The 15,654-nt window shown below is 46.2% G+C and overlaps 1 protein-coding gene across 1 annotated transcript in view; it reads left to right on the forward strand.

Annotated features, from left to right (window-relative positions):
- The window catches only part of ptprk (protein tyrosine phosphatase receptor type K), a 68,312-nt gene extending 52,658 nt beyond the window's left edge, over positions 1-15,654 (forward strand). Inside the window, exons 18-40 of the mRNA XM_068753550.1 lie at positions 24-98; positions 244-280; positions 3,408-3,543; positions 5,030-5,059; positions 6,959-7,119; positions 7,437-7,472; positions 8,781-8,792; positions 8,955-9,142; positions 9,322-9,409; positions 9,716-9,861; positions 10,595-10,612; positions 11,026-11,062; positions 11,141-11,238; positions 11,381-11,497; positions 11,591-11,745; positions 11,855-11,990; positions 12,620-12,769; positions 13,391-13,564; positions 14,584-14,715; positions 14,818-14,943; positions 15,029-15,192; positions 15,299-15,434; positions 15,526-15,654. Of these exons, the coding sequence (XP_068609651.1) occupies positions 24-98; positions 244-280; positions 3,408-3,543; positions 5,030-5,059; positions 6,959-7,119; positions 7,437-7,472; positions 8,781-8,792; positions 8,955-9,142; positions 9,322-9,409; positions 9,716-9,861; positions 10,595-10,612; positions 11,026-11,062; positions 11,141-11,238; positions 11,381-11,497; positions 11,591-11,745; positions 11,855-11,990; positions 12,620-12,769; positions 13,391-13,564; positions 14,584-14,715; positions 14,818-14,943; positions 15,029-15,192; positions 15,299-15,434; positions 15,526-15,579 (2,406 nt within the window). The 3' untranslated portion in view covers positions 15,580-15,654. The remainder of the gene's footprint in view (positions 1-23; positions 99-243; positions 281-3,407; positions 3,544-5,029; positions 5,060-6,958; positions 7,120-7,436; positions 7,473-8,780; positions 8,793-8,954; positions 9,143-9,321; positions 9,410-9,715; positions 9,862-10,594; positions 10,613-11,025; positions 11,063-11,140; positions 11,239-11,380; positions 11,498-11,590; positions 11,746-11,854; positions 11,991-12,619; positions 12,770-13,390; positions 13,565-14,583; positions 14,716-14,817; positions 14,944-15,028; positions 15,193-15,298; positions 15,435-15,525) is intronic.

The raw sequence follows: 15,654 nt of genomic DNA on the forward strand, positions 1-15,654 counted from the left end.
GAACGTTTGCTTTAAATCCACAGGGCTTCTGGAATCCTCCACTGGCTCCAAGAAAGAACTACAACATCTACCTTCAGGCTGTGAGCAGCACAGAAAGGGTAAAAAAAAATATTGCACACGACTTAGAACTACGAAATATCTGCAAGCAAGCCAACATGCGCCATTTGTATTATGTTTAACCATATTCATTTGTGTTATATTATATTTGAACTAATTAATCCCTCTTCTTGTCTTTTTCTTCAGGAAACGAAGACGCAGTGTCTGAGACTGGCGACTAAAGGTAAGAACAACCTATCACTGATCAATACCACCGTCCAATCTGATTCTGCCCATCCAGTTTGTTACAACTGAAGTACACCAGTATATACCAGTGCATACCAGTACAAGAGGAGTGTAGAGACCTCGCATCCACTAACAGACGCTTAATGTAGGAAATCCACATTGCCATAAAACAAAGCCATCCTGTTTAGAAGTTCTCCTGCTTAAACGAAGAGTCCAGTGGGATTAAACCCTGAAAGGCAGTAGGATCGTAGGACTTTAATCCCACAGGATGGATCAAATATGTGGTTTAGTCCCTCCAGCGCCTGTAAGGCGTCACTTCCTACTGTAAAAGAGCGGAAAATGTTGGACGCGTCTCTCCAGAGTCGTCATAGTTCCAGAACTTCTCGCGATTGCTTGAACAGGTGGCGGCTTCCTTCTGTAAAGCCTGTTAGTCTTTCTATGCCGGTCCGTCTCTCTGGCCCGAGGACGTCTGAGTGAACATAAAAGGCTGATGTTTAATAAAGCACCACAACACCGCAATGGTTAGGTGTGTGTGTGTGTGTGTGTGTGTGCGTGTGTGTGTGCGTGCTCGCTCAACTGTTCATCCGGAGTGAAGGATTAAGTGTTAGTGGTCTTATTAGGTCATCGCGGGTATTGTGTATTGTCATTGCCGCCTTGGGCGGGTAGGTTGTGAGTTCAAGTGTACTGACCTGAATCATTTTTACAGACATTAAAATCCATAACTATAACTCATACTTTTTTTTATTTTAAGTTAGCTATACAATAATTGCTCTAGATTGGCTGTTGGTGATATTCTTTGTTTGTTGTTTGTGTGTTTTTAATGATATTGGTGCCACAGACATGGAAGCATGTTGTCCTTAAAAAAATAAACGACACCAACATTATCCTTTCAAAGTCATGTTTTCTAATGCTTCCTCCATGACTGCAGCTCCTGCCTTTCAGTCTAATATCGTTGCATAACGGCGCCGGATGAGGACATTTCAAAGATTTCATCTGCAGAAACATTTGATAAAATAATCAAATAAAGAGCACAAATACTGAGGGAGATAAAGAGCGGGGGGGATTATTTTTTTATCTTTTTGATATTCGCCATTAGAAGTGGATTATTGTTTTAGAGATGCATTGCATTATGTTGACTTTTGTGCGTATGTCTTTGTGTTGGATTATTTGGATTATCGTAATGCACGATAATGTTCTTAGGATTGCAGGACGAACTATTCTGACATTAGGGGATCACATCTCTAAGCTCAGGATGATGAAAGCAGCTGCTCGCTCTTTTTGACCAGCGGGGCTGAACCGCCTGCTGCAGAGAGCAATCTGCCTGAAACATCATTTATGAGTTATAGTGCAACAGACGAAATGAAGGAGTCAGTCAATTCTCTGAAGTCATCAGGAACAGAAATGAGTTTCAGTAACGGGGGGGGGGGGGGGAGCAGAATCCTGGGACAGCTGCGGTGATTTTGCATTTCAAAGTATTTCTCTATGAGAGCACGATGCGCAGGATAATTTGAAATGCAAAGAACACGCAACCGATTGAGAAGCATCTTATTTGTGTTTGTGTAGGCAATTTGTCCTGTAATGTTTTCAGGCTTTCTGTGTGTGGCTGCAGATTAGGAGTAGGATTAGGAGTAGGAGTGTTGAGTGTGCAGCCACTTCACCGGGCCGCTGCGTTAAAAGTCAGATGATGAATCTAAATGAATCAGAAGCTGAAATGTGGAGGGTTTACAGTTTCAACCGAACCACCTCCACACTTAAAGCTCGAGAATTTACATTGTGGCCTCCCACTGATGATATTTACCTGCATTGAGGCGCTGCTAAAGTAGCGCTGGTTGTTCCTGTTTGGTTCATTGAAGTTATTGTTTTTTGTAATCCACTGATTTAACGATCTGGTAGCATCATCGGGGCAGAAAATGAAAGAGGAAAGACACTCACAGCATGGATTTACTCTTCCGTCATCTGCAGTCTTCTTTGTTAATATCAGCTTCATGTCCTGATTGCTGTTTTAAAACACACTCAGTTCAGTTGCCGTGACAAATGAGACTTGAAACAATGTCTGAGCTAAATAAGCTTCTCAAACACAAAAACTATATTTGCGTCAAGAATAAGAGCTACCTTGGCATTTATGGCGGCTTCACAAAGAATATTTCCAGTCTTGATATTTACCTGATCTTTAGCACAAGACTGATGAAAGTTTCATATTTCAATGTCTCACCAGGATTGTTTCCTTATCACACTCTCGGATGCGAGGGCCTATTTTTGTTTGTTTTAAAAAACGTATGTGAGGAGACAAAGTAGATCCTTCCACTTTGCCTTCCTTTAGTATCACAGTCATGCAAATCAAAATAAGGGCAGGATTCTAGCTGTACAGCGGGTTTGAAGTCTCGGTGGGTCTACACCTGCTGAAAGCCCTTGGCGGACGCACAGATCACTGCAACAAAGACTCAGCCGTCACGCCAGATTTGCTTTTTCACACCAATCCCAAAAACACTGGCACGATTCTAAACCAGTGTGTGATTTCAGACGGCGTGCCAGCGTTCTGGAAGCAAAAGAGGCGTGATTTGTAACACAACATCGGGCGAAGCAGCACGCGTCCCCTGCTGCCGTCTCACCCTTTCACACAGACATCAATCTGACTGTTACTATCTCTGCTGCTGCTTTAAAGGTGGAACAAAAACAAAATGTATACCCGTTTCCACTTTTTATCTTCATCCTGCTCCTTTTCGAATGGAGTACTTTGTTTGTTGTTGTTTTTTTTGCTTCTGAATATCCTTTGTTTTATCTCATTTATGTTCGAAATAAACGTATTCAATTCAGACAGGCTTTGTAAAAAAAAAAAAACAAGATAAAGATTCAAGGTTTGCTTTGACTGGTGGACTTTGTTGAAAATAAATGAAGGGTTTGAGTTTTTAGAGGCATAATTAATTTTATTGACTTTTTAAAAAATGTCTATCTGATATCATGCAGTTCTGATAAAAAAAAAAAAGAAGAAAAACATCAGCTCCAAAAATAAACCCGCACGATGAAGCAGTGAAGATAATTCCAACTGTTGATGTTTGATTTTGATTGATTAATGATTGATCTGATGCCAGGGCCACTGTACTGATGTCGTCTCGATGTCGATACAGGTGCTACGGAGGAGCCGGAAGTCATCCCTGACCCCGCCAAACAGACGGATCGGGTGGTGAAGATCGCTGGGATCAGCGCCGGCGTGCTCGTCTTTATATTGCTGGTACTGGTAGCCATCCTATTGGTCAAGAAGAGGTGAGTGATAGCCCCGTAACTACACCCATTAATATAGCTTTAATGGGTTATGTATTCCAAATACGCGTAACGGTCCGGCACCAGCATGGATTAGGCTGCAAGAACACGCAGTCACGACTATGCGTCTGAACCCCGTCTCTTGTTTTGTGTCTGTTGGATAAAAGCACCATCTCCCATCCATCCACCATTAACGTTGATCTCCCTCCAGAAGCAGCGAGATTACTTCCTGGAACTCGGTTCTTTTCTGAATAAATAGCTGGTCCTTGTTTTCCTGACAACCGTGTGGAATTAATTCTAAAATTAGAAGCTCTTACCTCGGAGATGTGTGTTTTAGTGCGAGAAAGATCTGGGGCAGTTTGTTTGTTTGTTTAGTCGTTTATACACTCCAGCTGTACAACCACTCAGAACAGTGTGTGTGTTTAAATGTGCGTTTTTTGCATGGCCTCAGGCATTCATTTAGGTGAGGAATACAGGAATACAAATGATAAAGTGTTTTCTTTATTATTTACTAAAAGAGGTTCTGGAGGACCAGAGAGAAGAATCTAGTGGCGGCGTTGCTTCAATGTGCTGTTAGTTTGGTGCACAGCACCACCATGTGGTGGTGAAATGCTACTAAAAACTATAACTAGAAAGAATATTTCTGTCTGCCGCACTCCAGGAGGATAATTAGGAATGTAATTTGCACATATGAGGCAGGTAGAGTGGATTCATGTCCAGTCAATTATATCACAGCGTTTCTCACTCAACTTAAAACAAACACAACTGACTTTTTCAGGCATTTATGAACTCTCTTTCCTTCAGAGAAGCTTTCAGTTTATAATAAATGTTCACGCCGACGTTTTTACATTCAATGCAGTGAAAACATGAAAAGCGATTTGGGTAATATGAAACTTGACTCGATGTCGCCTTTTGCTGGCGTTCACTAGTTCTCCATAAGGGTTTCTGGGGAGATCAATCTTCATTGTCATTAAACTTATGCACCTTTGAACAATACTGCATCTTTAAAATAGTGGGGCATGATGACATCACAATGACATCATGCTGCTTGACAGGAAGTGAGCTGCGTGGCGTTACAGGTCAATGTTTTGATAAATTATTCCTTATGAATAGGAGGAAGTAATGATCTCTAATTACGGCCATGCGATCTCGGGAAACGTTACTGGAATAGTTTGTGTGAATATTTTAAATGTAACACATTGAGAAGTTAAGAAGAGGATGACTACGTGTTCTTACTGTCATATAATAGCTTGTTGGTATTTTAGTTCCAGTCCCCTAGTTATTTATCCTTTTTTATTTTACACAAACAAATCAGGCCCACAGTTAGTTGAACAAACCCTTTGCATGACCCTCAAGTTTTAGCAGTCAAAAGGTGTTTTTTTCCTCTGTTTCTGTTGTAGCCGGTTGGGAAAGGACAGTATTGTCCTAATTTGCATATTCATGACCCTTGTGTCTCATTCTTTGCTTTCTGATTGGCTCACAACCCCAGGAGGACCTACTATTCATACTCTTATTACCTGTAAGTAAACAACCAATCAACAATCAGCGCACCCAGCTGCTGTTATCTTATTGGGCGAACTATTAGTGGCTAGTTGTTGTTATTTTTTAAAGATGCAGTATACTTTTTTCAAGCCAGAACACATTTCCAGCTCTGACCAACCAAAGCCATCCTCATTGACGCCTTGCCAGGGTGGGGGTCAATCCGCTTTCACAGTCGGCCCGGGGCGGTAGCAGATTTCTGTCTTTCAACCATCTCATACTTAAAACACTGGAAATGACGGTTCGATAACCCCGAGCAGATTTAACGTCTCTCCAAGCGGCTGAACTGATAGCGACTTGACCTCAACCCCGGTGTCCTCCACATGCTCCAGCGTGAACCAGAACCGAGCAGGCCGCAGTGGGACGGCACGGGCCCAAGCGTGTTTTATTGAAAAAAGAATGCTGCACTTGTGACTTGTAGCTCTTTGTGTGCATGTTGTCATGTGATCATCCATCTGCCCATCAAGTCACAGGTATCACGGTAACTCTGTCCCGGTTCTCGCTCTGAGGCGGTTGTTTGGAGCGGCCTGCTCCGATTGGTCGTTCCTGTGGGTGCTGTCCTCTCTGCTCTGTCTCTGGTTGTCTTTCTTCTGGCTGAAGTGGATTTCTGATTGCTTTGTTTAGGTCTGCTCAGTGTGTCCCCAGCGGGAATTGGCCCACGCAGACAGATAGCTACTCATCAGAGCGGAACCATCCAAATGTCCAAGGCGTATAATTGGACCGTGCCCATTCTTAAACCATTCAATAATCTCCTTTTCGACATTTAATTAGATTCAACTAAAAAACTAAAAGACAATCCAAAAAAAAGATTCCCACATGTATAAATTCATCTCGCACCTTATTTTACCAAAGTGATTAGACAATATACTTGTTTGTAGTTTTGCTATTCATTAATAAAATGTAGGGTTGTTTTTTTATTTTATTAAGGATGTTCCGTAGCATAACATACATTTATGGCATTCTGTCTGTCCGTCTGTGTGTGTGTGTGGTCTTGAGGGTGAGTTGGTGCATTTTGGGGGGTCAAGAGGTCAAATGAAATCGGTCGCAGCATGCTTCCCGTCTGTCTGCAGGGAAGAAGTCAGAGCCGTACGTCCTGTCAGTGACGCAACGTAAACCGATCCCTTCATGAAAACGTCTTTACAGCCGATGAGCTGGTTTGAAATCCTCCGTCTGTCGACGCGTCGTCTGAACTGACGCGCACCTACGGCTCTGGCTACGAGCCGTTCCTGCACGGGCCCGGCGCCGTTGTTCTTTCCTGGGCTTTGACGGATTTGCACACACTGAGAGACTTAAACTGTTATTTTTCTTCACCAAGCCTGCCAACAAAAAAAAAGGAAAGAAGAAAAACAGCAGGTTAAAATTAAGAAATGTGGGTTCTAAACGGATGTTTTCTAGATGAACTGCGTAGGATTGACGGCTGTTAAATGTTCCGTTGAATGTATGTCCTCGCCGCTGTTTCAGTTACATTTCTCCCCTGCTGTCGGATGAAACGCTTTAGTCATTTGTTCTTTTTCATTTTTGTTTCAAGTCCCTTCATTCTTTCTAAAAAAGAAAACAAATGAAATCACAGAAAATAGGCGAATCGATAGAATAAAACAAACATTTTCCTCCGACGATTAGGAGGCTGGGGGCAGGTTTGCGTCCTGCAGGTCATGGGTCGGTTTCCATGGTAACGTTTGGATTCCCTCTGCTCGTATAGCCGAGCCGGTTCCGTGTTGTCATTTAAACAAGCCTCTCCTGGTGCCCCTTTGCTCCTTCTGTCCTGTTTCCTTCCTCTTTTGCTCTTCTCTGTTGGTTCTTCTGCATTTAGAAGAAAAAGAAGAGTCCCAACCAACTTGACACCGTTTCTTTATCTGCTCCCCCCCCCCCTCCCCGACAGGAAACTGGCTAAAAAGCGAAAAGACGCCATCGGAACGACTCGGCAGGAAATGACTCACATGGTGAACGCCATGGATCGCAGCTACGGCGACCAGAGCACGCTGCATGGCGACGACCCCATGGCGGTCACATTCATGGACTCGCACACCTACAACAACAGATGTAGGTTATTGGTTGAAATCCAATCCGGGGTATTGATCCTCAAATATAAACGGCTACATTTGAGCCTCTTCCATTCAAACACCTTCCTTACTGCTGTCTTTTTCTTGCATTGATCTCACTAACGTCAGGGTTACGCCTCGCATGTCTTTACGGTTCTTAGTTGGTTGGCTGTTGATATTTCCTTTGGTTAATCCTTTGAAATGTCTCATCTCAAGCAGAACTCAGAGTTGCTGCGACATCTCTGATGCTCGCTGCTCTCCTCTGCGTCCTCGCCTTGGCTGTAGTAATGCTGACATTTAGATTATTTTCTCCTGCAGTGCCCAACGATCCTCTGGTTCCTACCGCTGTGCTAGGTGAGACCTCTGCCATGGTTGGATGTGTCGCATTCACCATCAGCTCCCTTTATTAATCACCCATCAGCATCTCAGAGCCCCGTCCTGCGTGTCTCTGTGTGTCATCGCATACCATCGGTACCGATTAAGTGTCCAAATGCTCAGTTCTGGCGTCAGTCGGGGACACGTTTCCGGTCTCCTACTGAGACATATTGATATTCCTAGTGATTATCATCATCCTTCCTTAGATACCTCATTATTTCTACCGTTTTTTAAGTCCCAAATACAAAATGACAGAAACTGATGCATAAAAGGAGGAAGGCAATTTGTCACATCGCCACTGCAGACGACTAAAGACTAAATCTGCGACGTCAAGTCACGGTGGCCAACACAGCGCTTTACAGGCGTGTGTGTTTGCTGGACTGGATCAAGAGGTCTGCTGGAGTATCCACCGTCTGTGTTATTCTCCAGCATGTTTCGTAGCCGACTCCCCGCTCTGAATCGTGAACGCTGCGTTTTTCGCCAAGTTGGATCCGTCTGCGGCGTCGCTCTGCGATCTGTTTATCTTTACTGCAATCTGGCGTCGACACTGCAGCGCGATGCGGAGTTCTAATGCCCCCCCTTAAGGGCTCTGCGGTCCGCAACGCCACCAAACTGTGCTAATTAACCCTTCCACTGCTTCTAATTTGGACTGAAGGCTGCGGTTGCAATCTGTCTTGGCCAATCACATCACAAGAGTGGATAGAAGTAGCAGGAAGTAGCAAATTAGGAGGCAGTGTCGGGTCAAGTTTGCTGTTAATTGGCCTGACGAGGGCTTAACAAACCCTTAACAATCGGTAATGAGCTAGCGTGTCCTCCGAGCAGAGGAAAGCGTCCGTTGGATGAAATAAACAGCAGCGATAGAATCCGTCACAAAGCTGCTCCATCACACAGCCTGCCAGTCTTCCCTTTCACTTTATCCACGACGGCACGGGGAAAAACATTCACCGGGAAGTTCTGCAAAAACCAGAATGACCTGCGACTGGATCGCTTCTTTAATGCACGGCATTCTTAAATGTATAGTTAATATTAAAGATTGTTACGCCTGCAGGCGTTCCTCGGTATAGCAGCTAGTTGGAAATAGACTTTCTCTGCTTTTCACTTCATGTTCAATGTCTATCTTTTTCTTTTGGTCCGTCACGTTGTGCGATCGTCTCTAAACCCTCGAAGGCCCCTTTTAGATCGAGTCAACCTGTAGCTCGTAGTTCCTGTGTTGCTAATGAACGTCTAGTGCTGTGGCCTGACCAGCCTTTCTTTGCTCTTTTCCTTTTCTGCTGCTTTGACGTGTAGTTCCGATCACAGGTGAGTACAGACAGAAAACATGGCGACTGATTGCTCATTTGTGTCGTTGTTCAGAGGAATCGGCTCGGACCGATTAAAGGATGAGGGAAACGCAGTCGTTGCAGTTTCTACGTCCACCCTGAGTAAATTTTGCTTTTACTTACCGTCCTCCCCTTCCTGCAGATGAGAACCACAGCGGCGCCGCGGCGGAGAACAGCCGACTCCTGGACGTTCCTCGTTATCACTGCGAAGGAACCGAATCTCCTTATCAGACGGGACAGCTGCACCCCGCCATCAGGGTGGCCGACCTCCTGCAGCACATCAACCTCATGAAAACCTCCGACAGCTACGGCTTCAAGGAGGAATATGAAGTAAGATTATTTTGCAGCGTGTTCTAAGAGTATTTCAGTGTAGTATTAGTAGCTTGGCTGGCAAAAGAGCTCAAAAGAGAGTTTGATCTGGAATCTAAACGATTAAAGCGATAGCATCGTCCATTAGTTACCCCGATGAGTAAATGTACTTCCTGTTTTGCGTGTTGTTGGTGATACAGAGCTTCTTTGAGGGACAGTCAGCCTCCTGGGACGTCGCCAAGAAGGAGCAGAACCGCACCAAGAACCGCTACGGGAACATCATAGCATGTAAGCAGCCGTGCTTCATTTACGGACGAAGAGGAGGGAAAGCGCCGCTGGGTCCCGTCACTGACGATTCTTTGTAATTCAGGCCTATAAAACATCAAGCAGCAACTTTAGATCAAAGTCTTTTCGTCTGATTCATGTTTCATTGATTTCTTTGAGTCGCTAATGGGATGTGGGCGTGGTTCAATCTGGGCCGATCCGCAGTGAGGATCCCTCCACGTGAACATTTCTTTTTTTCTCTGCTCTCCATTTGGCGTCTCTCTCTCTCTTTGTTATCCCCTCTTTCTGACTCCCTCTCTCCCTCTGCAGACGACCACTCACGGGTTATTCTGCAGCCCATAGAAGACGACCCCTCCTCCGACTATATCAACGCCAACTACATCGATGTAAGTGGAAACGCATCGAATGCTACTATTGGCTCCCAGCGAAACCAACGAAACCACACCCCCTCGCTCGTATGTCAGGCCTCTATACCTTTATTGCGTCTTCCAGTCATCCATCGTGCCGTTGAACACATCTGTCGCCTCACGCTTCATCCGACATCGTTCATGCGTGTCGCTGTTGTCTTTATTCAGGTGTCCATGTTTCCATCCTGACAGACAGACAGATTTCCTTTATCTTTTTATTGTTACGTAGACTTTATCTGTGAATAATCTTTGTCTTTATTCTATTCGCTAAGCTAAGTGCAAGTGCTAGTCATGATGGGGTTAATGTACTTCATCCCTCCATCCATCCGCTTCATCCATCCATCTTTTTTCCACCTCTCCACTCTGCTGTCACCTTAACAATACCGTATTTGCCGGACTATAAGTTGCACTTTTTTTTTTGTTTGGCTGGTCCTAAAACTTATAGTTTAAAAGAATTACGGTAATCTGCATGACACATGCTTTCAGCGTTATCTTCTACATGATCATTAGCTCCATTAACGCACACGCATGCTGCAGCTCACATGATGCTGGAACTAGAATGGATGGAGGGAGCACTTATTAAAAACAACGTGTTCCCTCCATTCAGTCTATTTTAGATCATGATATTTTTTTCGTCTGCATGTCCTGTTCAAGCTTCCATTACATCAATGCAACTTTTCTTTTTTCTGAGTGACTCTCACTGACATTGTTTGTGCTTTCTTTCTTTCTTCCTTTCTTCCTTTCTTCCACTCGTTCTTTCTGCCTGTGGCTTTGGCTATAGATTTGGCTGTACAGGGATGTAAGTACCACTGTGGATTTGTTCATTCGTGCCCCTCCCCCCACTTCCACCTTTGTTATGTGATCATTCACTCGGAGGTACATGCATTACGTTGCTGCATGAAATACTCCACTCCATCCTGCCCCCCCCCCCCCCCCCACCACCACCACCACCACCAGCTTACATCCCACTGTGTGCCTTAAATGTGTTTATTTGCTTTGAGGACATCCCAATCAGTGGTTGCCATTAGGTGCGACTGACGGCTACAATAAATATGCCGTCATGGCGTCTGTAGAATTTGGACTCGGTTTAGTTGTTGTGATTCAAGAGGTCAGGATTGACTCCTGGGAGTTAAAGTTATAGCTTTATGCGCTTCTGTGTTTTACTGATTCCTCGAGTCGGTGAGTAATTGTGTTGTGACGTTGTGTTTCCAGGGCTACCAGAGACCGAGCCACTACATCGCCACTCAGGGTAAGACGCCGTAACGGCGCGGAAGCGTGCCGTTGAGGGTAAGAACTCACAGGAGCTGACGTCGCCTTTTGTTGCCAGGCCCCGTCCACGAGACCGTGTACGACTTCTGGAGGATGGCGTGGCAGGAACAGTCAGCCTGCATCGTCATGGTAACCAATCTGGTGGAGGTCGGAAGGGTACGTTCCTCCTTTGCTGCTCTTGATTTGACGGATTTAATGGGGAAAAAAAATAAACAAATTGCTAATTGGAAGGAATGAAGACTTTGAAGAAGTTGTAGCGCGTGTGTGCCAGAAGGATAAACATTCTGCGTTTGAGCAGGTTAAGTGCTACAAGTACTGGCCCGATGACGCAGAGGTGTACGGAGACTTCAAGGTGACCTTCGTGGAGGTGGAACCTCTCGCTGAATATGTGGTTCGCACTTTCACACTGGAGAGGGTGAGCGACGGCGGACATTCTGCACACGTCACCATCTTTAACCCGCACTAGTCGTTAGAGGTGTGAGCTAACCTGCCTGCTGTCTTTACTCAGCGTGGTTTCAACGAGGTGCGAGAAGTCAAGCAGTTCCACTTCACAGGCTGGCCTGATCACGGAGTTCCGTATCATGCCACGGGACTACTTTCCTTCATCCGCAGAGTTAAAATCTCCAATCCGCCCTCTGCTGGTCCAATAGTGGTCCACTGCAGGTTTGAAATATGTTTCCTTTTCCCCCTGATTGATTATTCACCAGAAGTACACGTCCATAGTCATCGCTGAATAGAAGAGTGATCTCCGGCTCGCCGTTTGCCTCCGCAGTGCCGGGGCAGGTCGCACAGGCTGTTTCATCGTCATCGACATCATGCTGGACATGGCGGAGAGAGAGGGAGTGGTCGACATCTACAACTGCGTGAAAGCTCTTCGCTCCAGGAGGATCAACATGGTACAGACTGAGGTGACTGCATTACCCATCCTCCATCTGCATCCGTGTGTTAGGAGACTCAGGAAGCTGCAGGCAGGATGGACTTCATCCCTCATCTGTCGATTTCATCCTTTTCTCAAGCAGAGGAAACTTATACTTTAATGAAATAAAGCCTGTTTCTTTTTTGACAAGGATTTGAAGATGCATTACTTTGGCATCACCTAGTGGTCACACAAAGAATCACACCTCAAAAAAAAGCACACAACTGCAAACTACCTCGTCTGTTAAATATGTACGTTTTATTCGTACAAATATTTATCCCAGCTGTTTCATTTATTCATGAGGCTAGAAGTAAACTCGATTTATACGCCGCATGGATCAGAGCGGCATTCCGTTCACTCTGGAAAGATCTAGAAAACGTAATATCCTGAAGGGAGCAGAAGAAAATCTCGACAGTCATCATCTCATCTCACTCATTGCTCCATCTCCCATGAGCCATCGCTCACCCACACTGTCGGCATGCTCACCCCTTCATCTGGTATAACTGCTGTTTGTGTTTTTCACACGACAACGGCCGTATATATTCTTCTGTTTGCCAACGTAGGAGAGAACGATTATGTTTGTGCTTCATAATATGCCCGTCCTGTATCTTCTGGCTTCAGGAGCAGTACATATTCATTCACGACGCCATCCTAGAGGCCTGTCTGTGCGGAGAAACAGCCATCCCGGTCTGCGAGTTCAAGGCTGCTTTTTACGAGCTGATCCGCATCGACTCGCAGACCAACTCCTCGCATCTGAAGGACGAGTTCCAGGTAAACCTCAACTTGGTCCGTGCTTTTAACCTTCTGAGCTTCTCCGTTGCGTCGTGGCGAGCTGGAATTCATATCAGTTCATTTTTACAGCACAAAAACAAACATGAAAATGTCAACAGAAAGGTCTCAAACCCCTCCTGCATCCTAAACCTCATTCATATTCAGAGGGCAGCAGCTTCAGCAGCGTTTCTCCTGAGTTTTCTGTGCGTCTGAAAGATAACGCTGCACGAAGCATGGCGATAAGATCGACTTCTAAATCTACCTCTAAGCTTTGCACCACGAGCAAATGTTTTTATCAGTCCACTGTTATATCCAGATACTCCAAACAACAATATTCTACATATTTAAATAATATCTTATTTACTAGCTAATAGGCTTCTTCGTCTTCATGACGCTTTGCTGTTCCTCATCATCACCAGAGATAAACAGTGTATTAGTGTAAAAACACAGAAACGCAATGGGCCTGTGAACAAAGTAAGTGTCTACACCACCCCTAGTGGTCAGAAACCGGGACTACACTTTTATGCACTTTTTATCTCTAACATGATTTTATGGAATATTTACACCTCCATCTGTCCCTGTGTTATAAATCTAACTTTAAATACACGCCTCTTTGTCCAGACGTTAAACTCGGTGACTCCTCAGCCTCAGCCTGAAGACTGCAGCATTGCATTGTTGCCTAGAAACCAAGACAAGAACCGCTTCATGGATGGCCTTCCTCCCGACAGATGCCTCCCCTTCCTCATTACAATAGACGGAGAGAGCAGCAACTACATCAACGCTGCTCTGATGGATGTAAGTCAGTTCTGTTAATGCAATGTGAAAAATATCATGTCTGTTGTCCCAAACTGAATCGTTTTAAGAGGTTACACAGAAATAATAATTACTAAGGACACATCCATCCAAATAATTATGCATATCAGTGTTTATGCAAACAACACACACCTCCTGTATGACACACACACACACACAGACTCCCCTCCCTGTTTGTGTGATGCTGTGTTTGTGGTTTTTTAGCAGCAGAAGGCTAGAGACAAATCCAGGTTCTGAAAAGACCGCTAGCTTCTCTGGCCGCCGGCCAACTTTTGCTTTAAACACGTTTTACCTCGGCAGCAGTCGAGTCCGTGTCCAAGTCATTAAGTCGGCAGAAGTAAAGGGGAAGGTAGAAATACTTTTTAATGTACGTTTCTGAGCTAACATCCACCAGAGAGGGCGTTGTGTGCAGTTTGAGTTTATAATAGTGGTTGAAACACAAACTAGAAATGCATGCATGGTGTGGAAAGAAGCCCGGCTTCGCTCCGACTGAAGCCGTCGGTTGTTAGTTCCAAACCTTTCAAGTTTAGTCGCTCATCTTTGGCCTCTCTCTAACCAAGCTGTCAGAAGAGTTCCAGGTAACGGGATCTTTACTTTGACCCTCCAGTACTGGATTTGTTTCATGGCTTCAGTGTCGTGGTGCCGCCAAGTTTTATGTTCATCAAAGCCATTCACCCTCCCAATCCTGACCCCCGACCCCCCCCCCCCCCCCCCCCGCGTGGCAGTCCGTCTCCATCAGGAGGAGTTCACTTCACTTCCTGTTCGGTCACGCTGTATGAACAGAAAGTCTGAATCTGGTTGACGCTGACTGAACGTGAAGTTAACTGAGCCCTTTGAAGTGTGTTTGTGTTTGAAGCGCATGCCCCTCCCACTCGCGTTCGACTGGCCCTGCTGCATGATCACACGACCAGACGCCGTCCGTGTCGCTTGCCGCCCCCGCCCCACGTGTGCGTTTCCGAGGAAGGCCTGACGTTCCCTTTGCCTCCTTTTGTTTCCTGCAGAGCTACAGACAGCCCGCGGCGTTCATCGTTACCCAGCATCCTCTGCCGAACTCCGTCAAAGACTTCTGGCGCCTGGTGTACGACTACGGATGCACCAGCCTGGTGATGCTGAACGAGATCGACTTGGCTCAGGTGATTCTGAATGCACGGTGTCGCCGCGCCGTGGGGAACCCCCCCCCCAGCGCTCGCTACCGGTAGCTAACGCGGACGCCGCGTGTCGCCCCTCTGACTCAGGGTTGCCCCCAGTACTGGCCAGAGGAGGGCATGCTGCGCTACGGCCCCGTCCAGGTGGAGTGCATGTCCTGCTCCATGGACTGTGATGTCATCAGTCGACTCTTCAGAGTCTGCAACCTCACCAGGGTCGGTGGATCCGCCTCGCCGCCGCGCGATGTCGCCGCTGCCGAGCCGGCGGCTCGCTAACGCTGTGTCTCCTTTGATCCGTCAGCCTCAGGAAGGCTACTTGATGGTCCGGCAGTTTCAGTACCTGGGGTGGGCGGGGCATAGGGAAGTCCCCGCCTCCAAACGCTCCTTCCTCAAGCTGATCCTGCAGGTGGACCAGTGGCAGCGCGAGGGAGAGGAGGGGGAGGGAAGAACCGTCGTGCACTGCCTGTGAGTGCGCGACGGAGTCAGAGTGACGCCTCGCTTTAAATACAACATCGTTTTTTTGGCTGTTGAGGATGACTGAAACGTAACTGCGCGTTTCGCTTCCTGTCAGAAACGGCGGCGGGCGTAGCGGCGTGTTCTGCACCAGCAGCATCGTGTGTGAGATGGCCAAGAGGCAGAGCGTGGTGGACGTCTTCCACGCCGTGAAGACGCTGAGGAACAGTAAACCCAACATGGTGGACACGCCGGTGAGTCTGTTTGTCTCCACGCCGTCCCGTTCAGGATTGTGTTTCCTGTTCCCGCGGCGGCACGGAGACTAACTTTCCCGTCACTCCGCAGGAACAGTACCGGTTCTGCTACGACATTTCGCTGGAGTTCATCGAGTCCTCCTAAACGACGGGAGCGACGAGGAGGAGGAGGAGACGAAGAGCGACGGAACATCTTTTTCACGTCATGTGTTGTTTGACC

The sequence above is a fragment of the Brachionichthys hirsutus genome, chromosome 20 (assembly GCF_040956055.1).
Source record: "Brachionichthys hirsutus isolate HB-005 chromosome 20, CSIRO-AGI_Bhir_v1, whole genome shotgun sequence".
Classification (NCBI taxonomy): domain Eukaryota; kingdom Metazoa; phylum Chordata; class Actinopteri; order Lophiiformes; family Brachionichthyidae; genus Brachionichthys; species Brachionichthys hirsutus.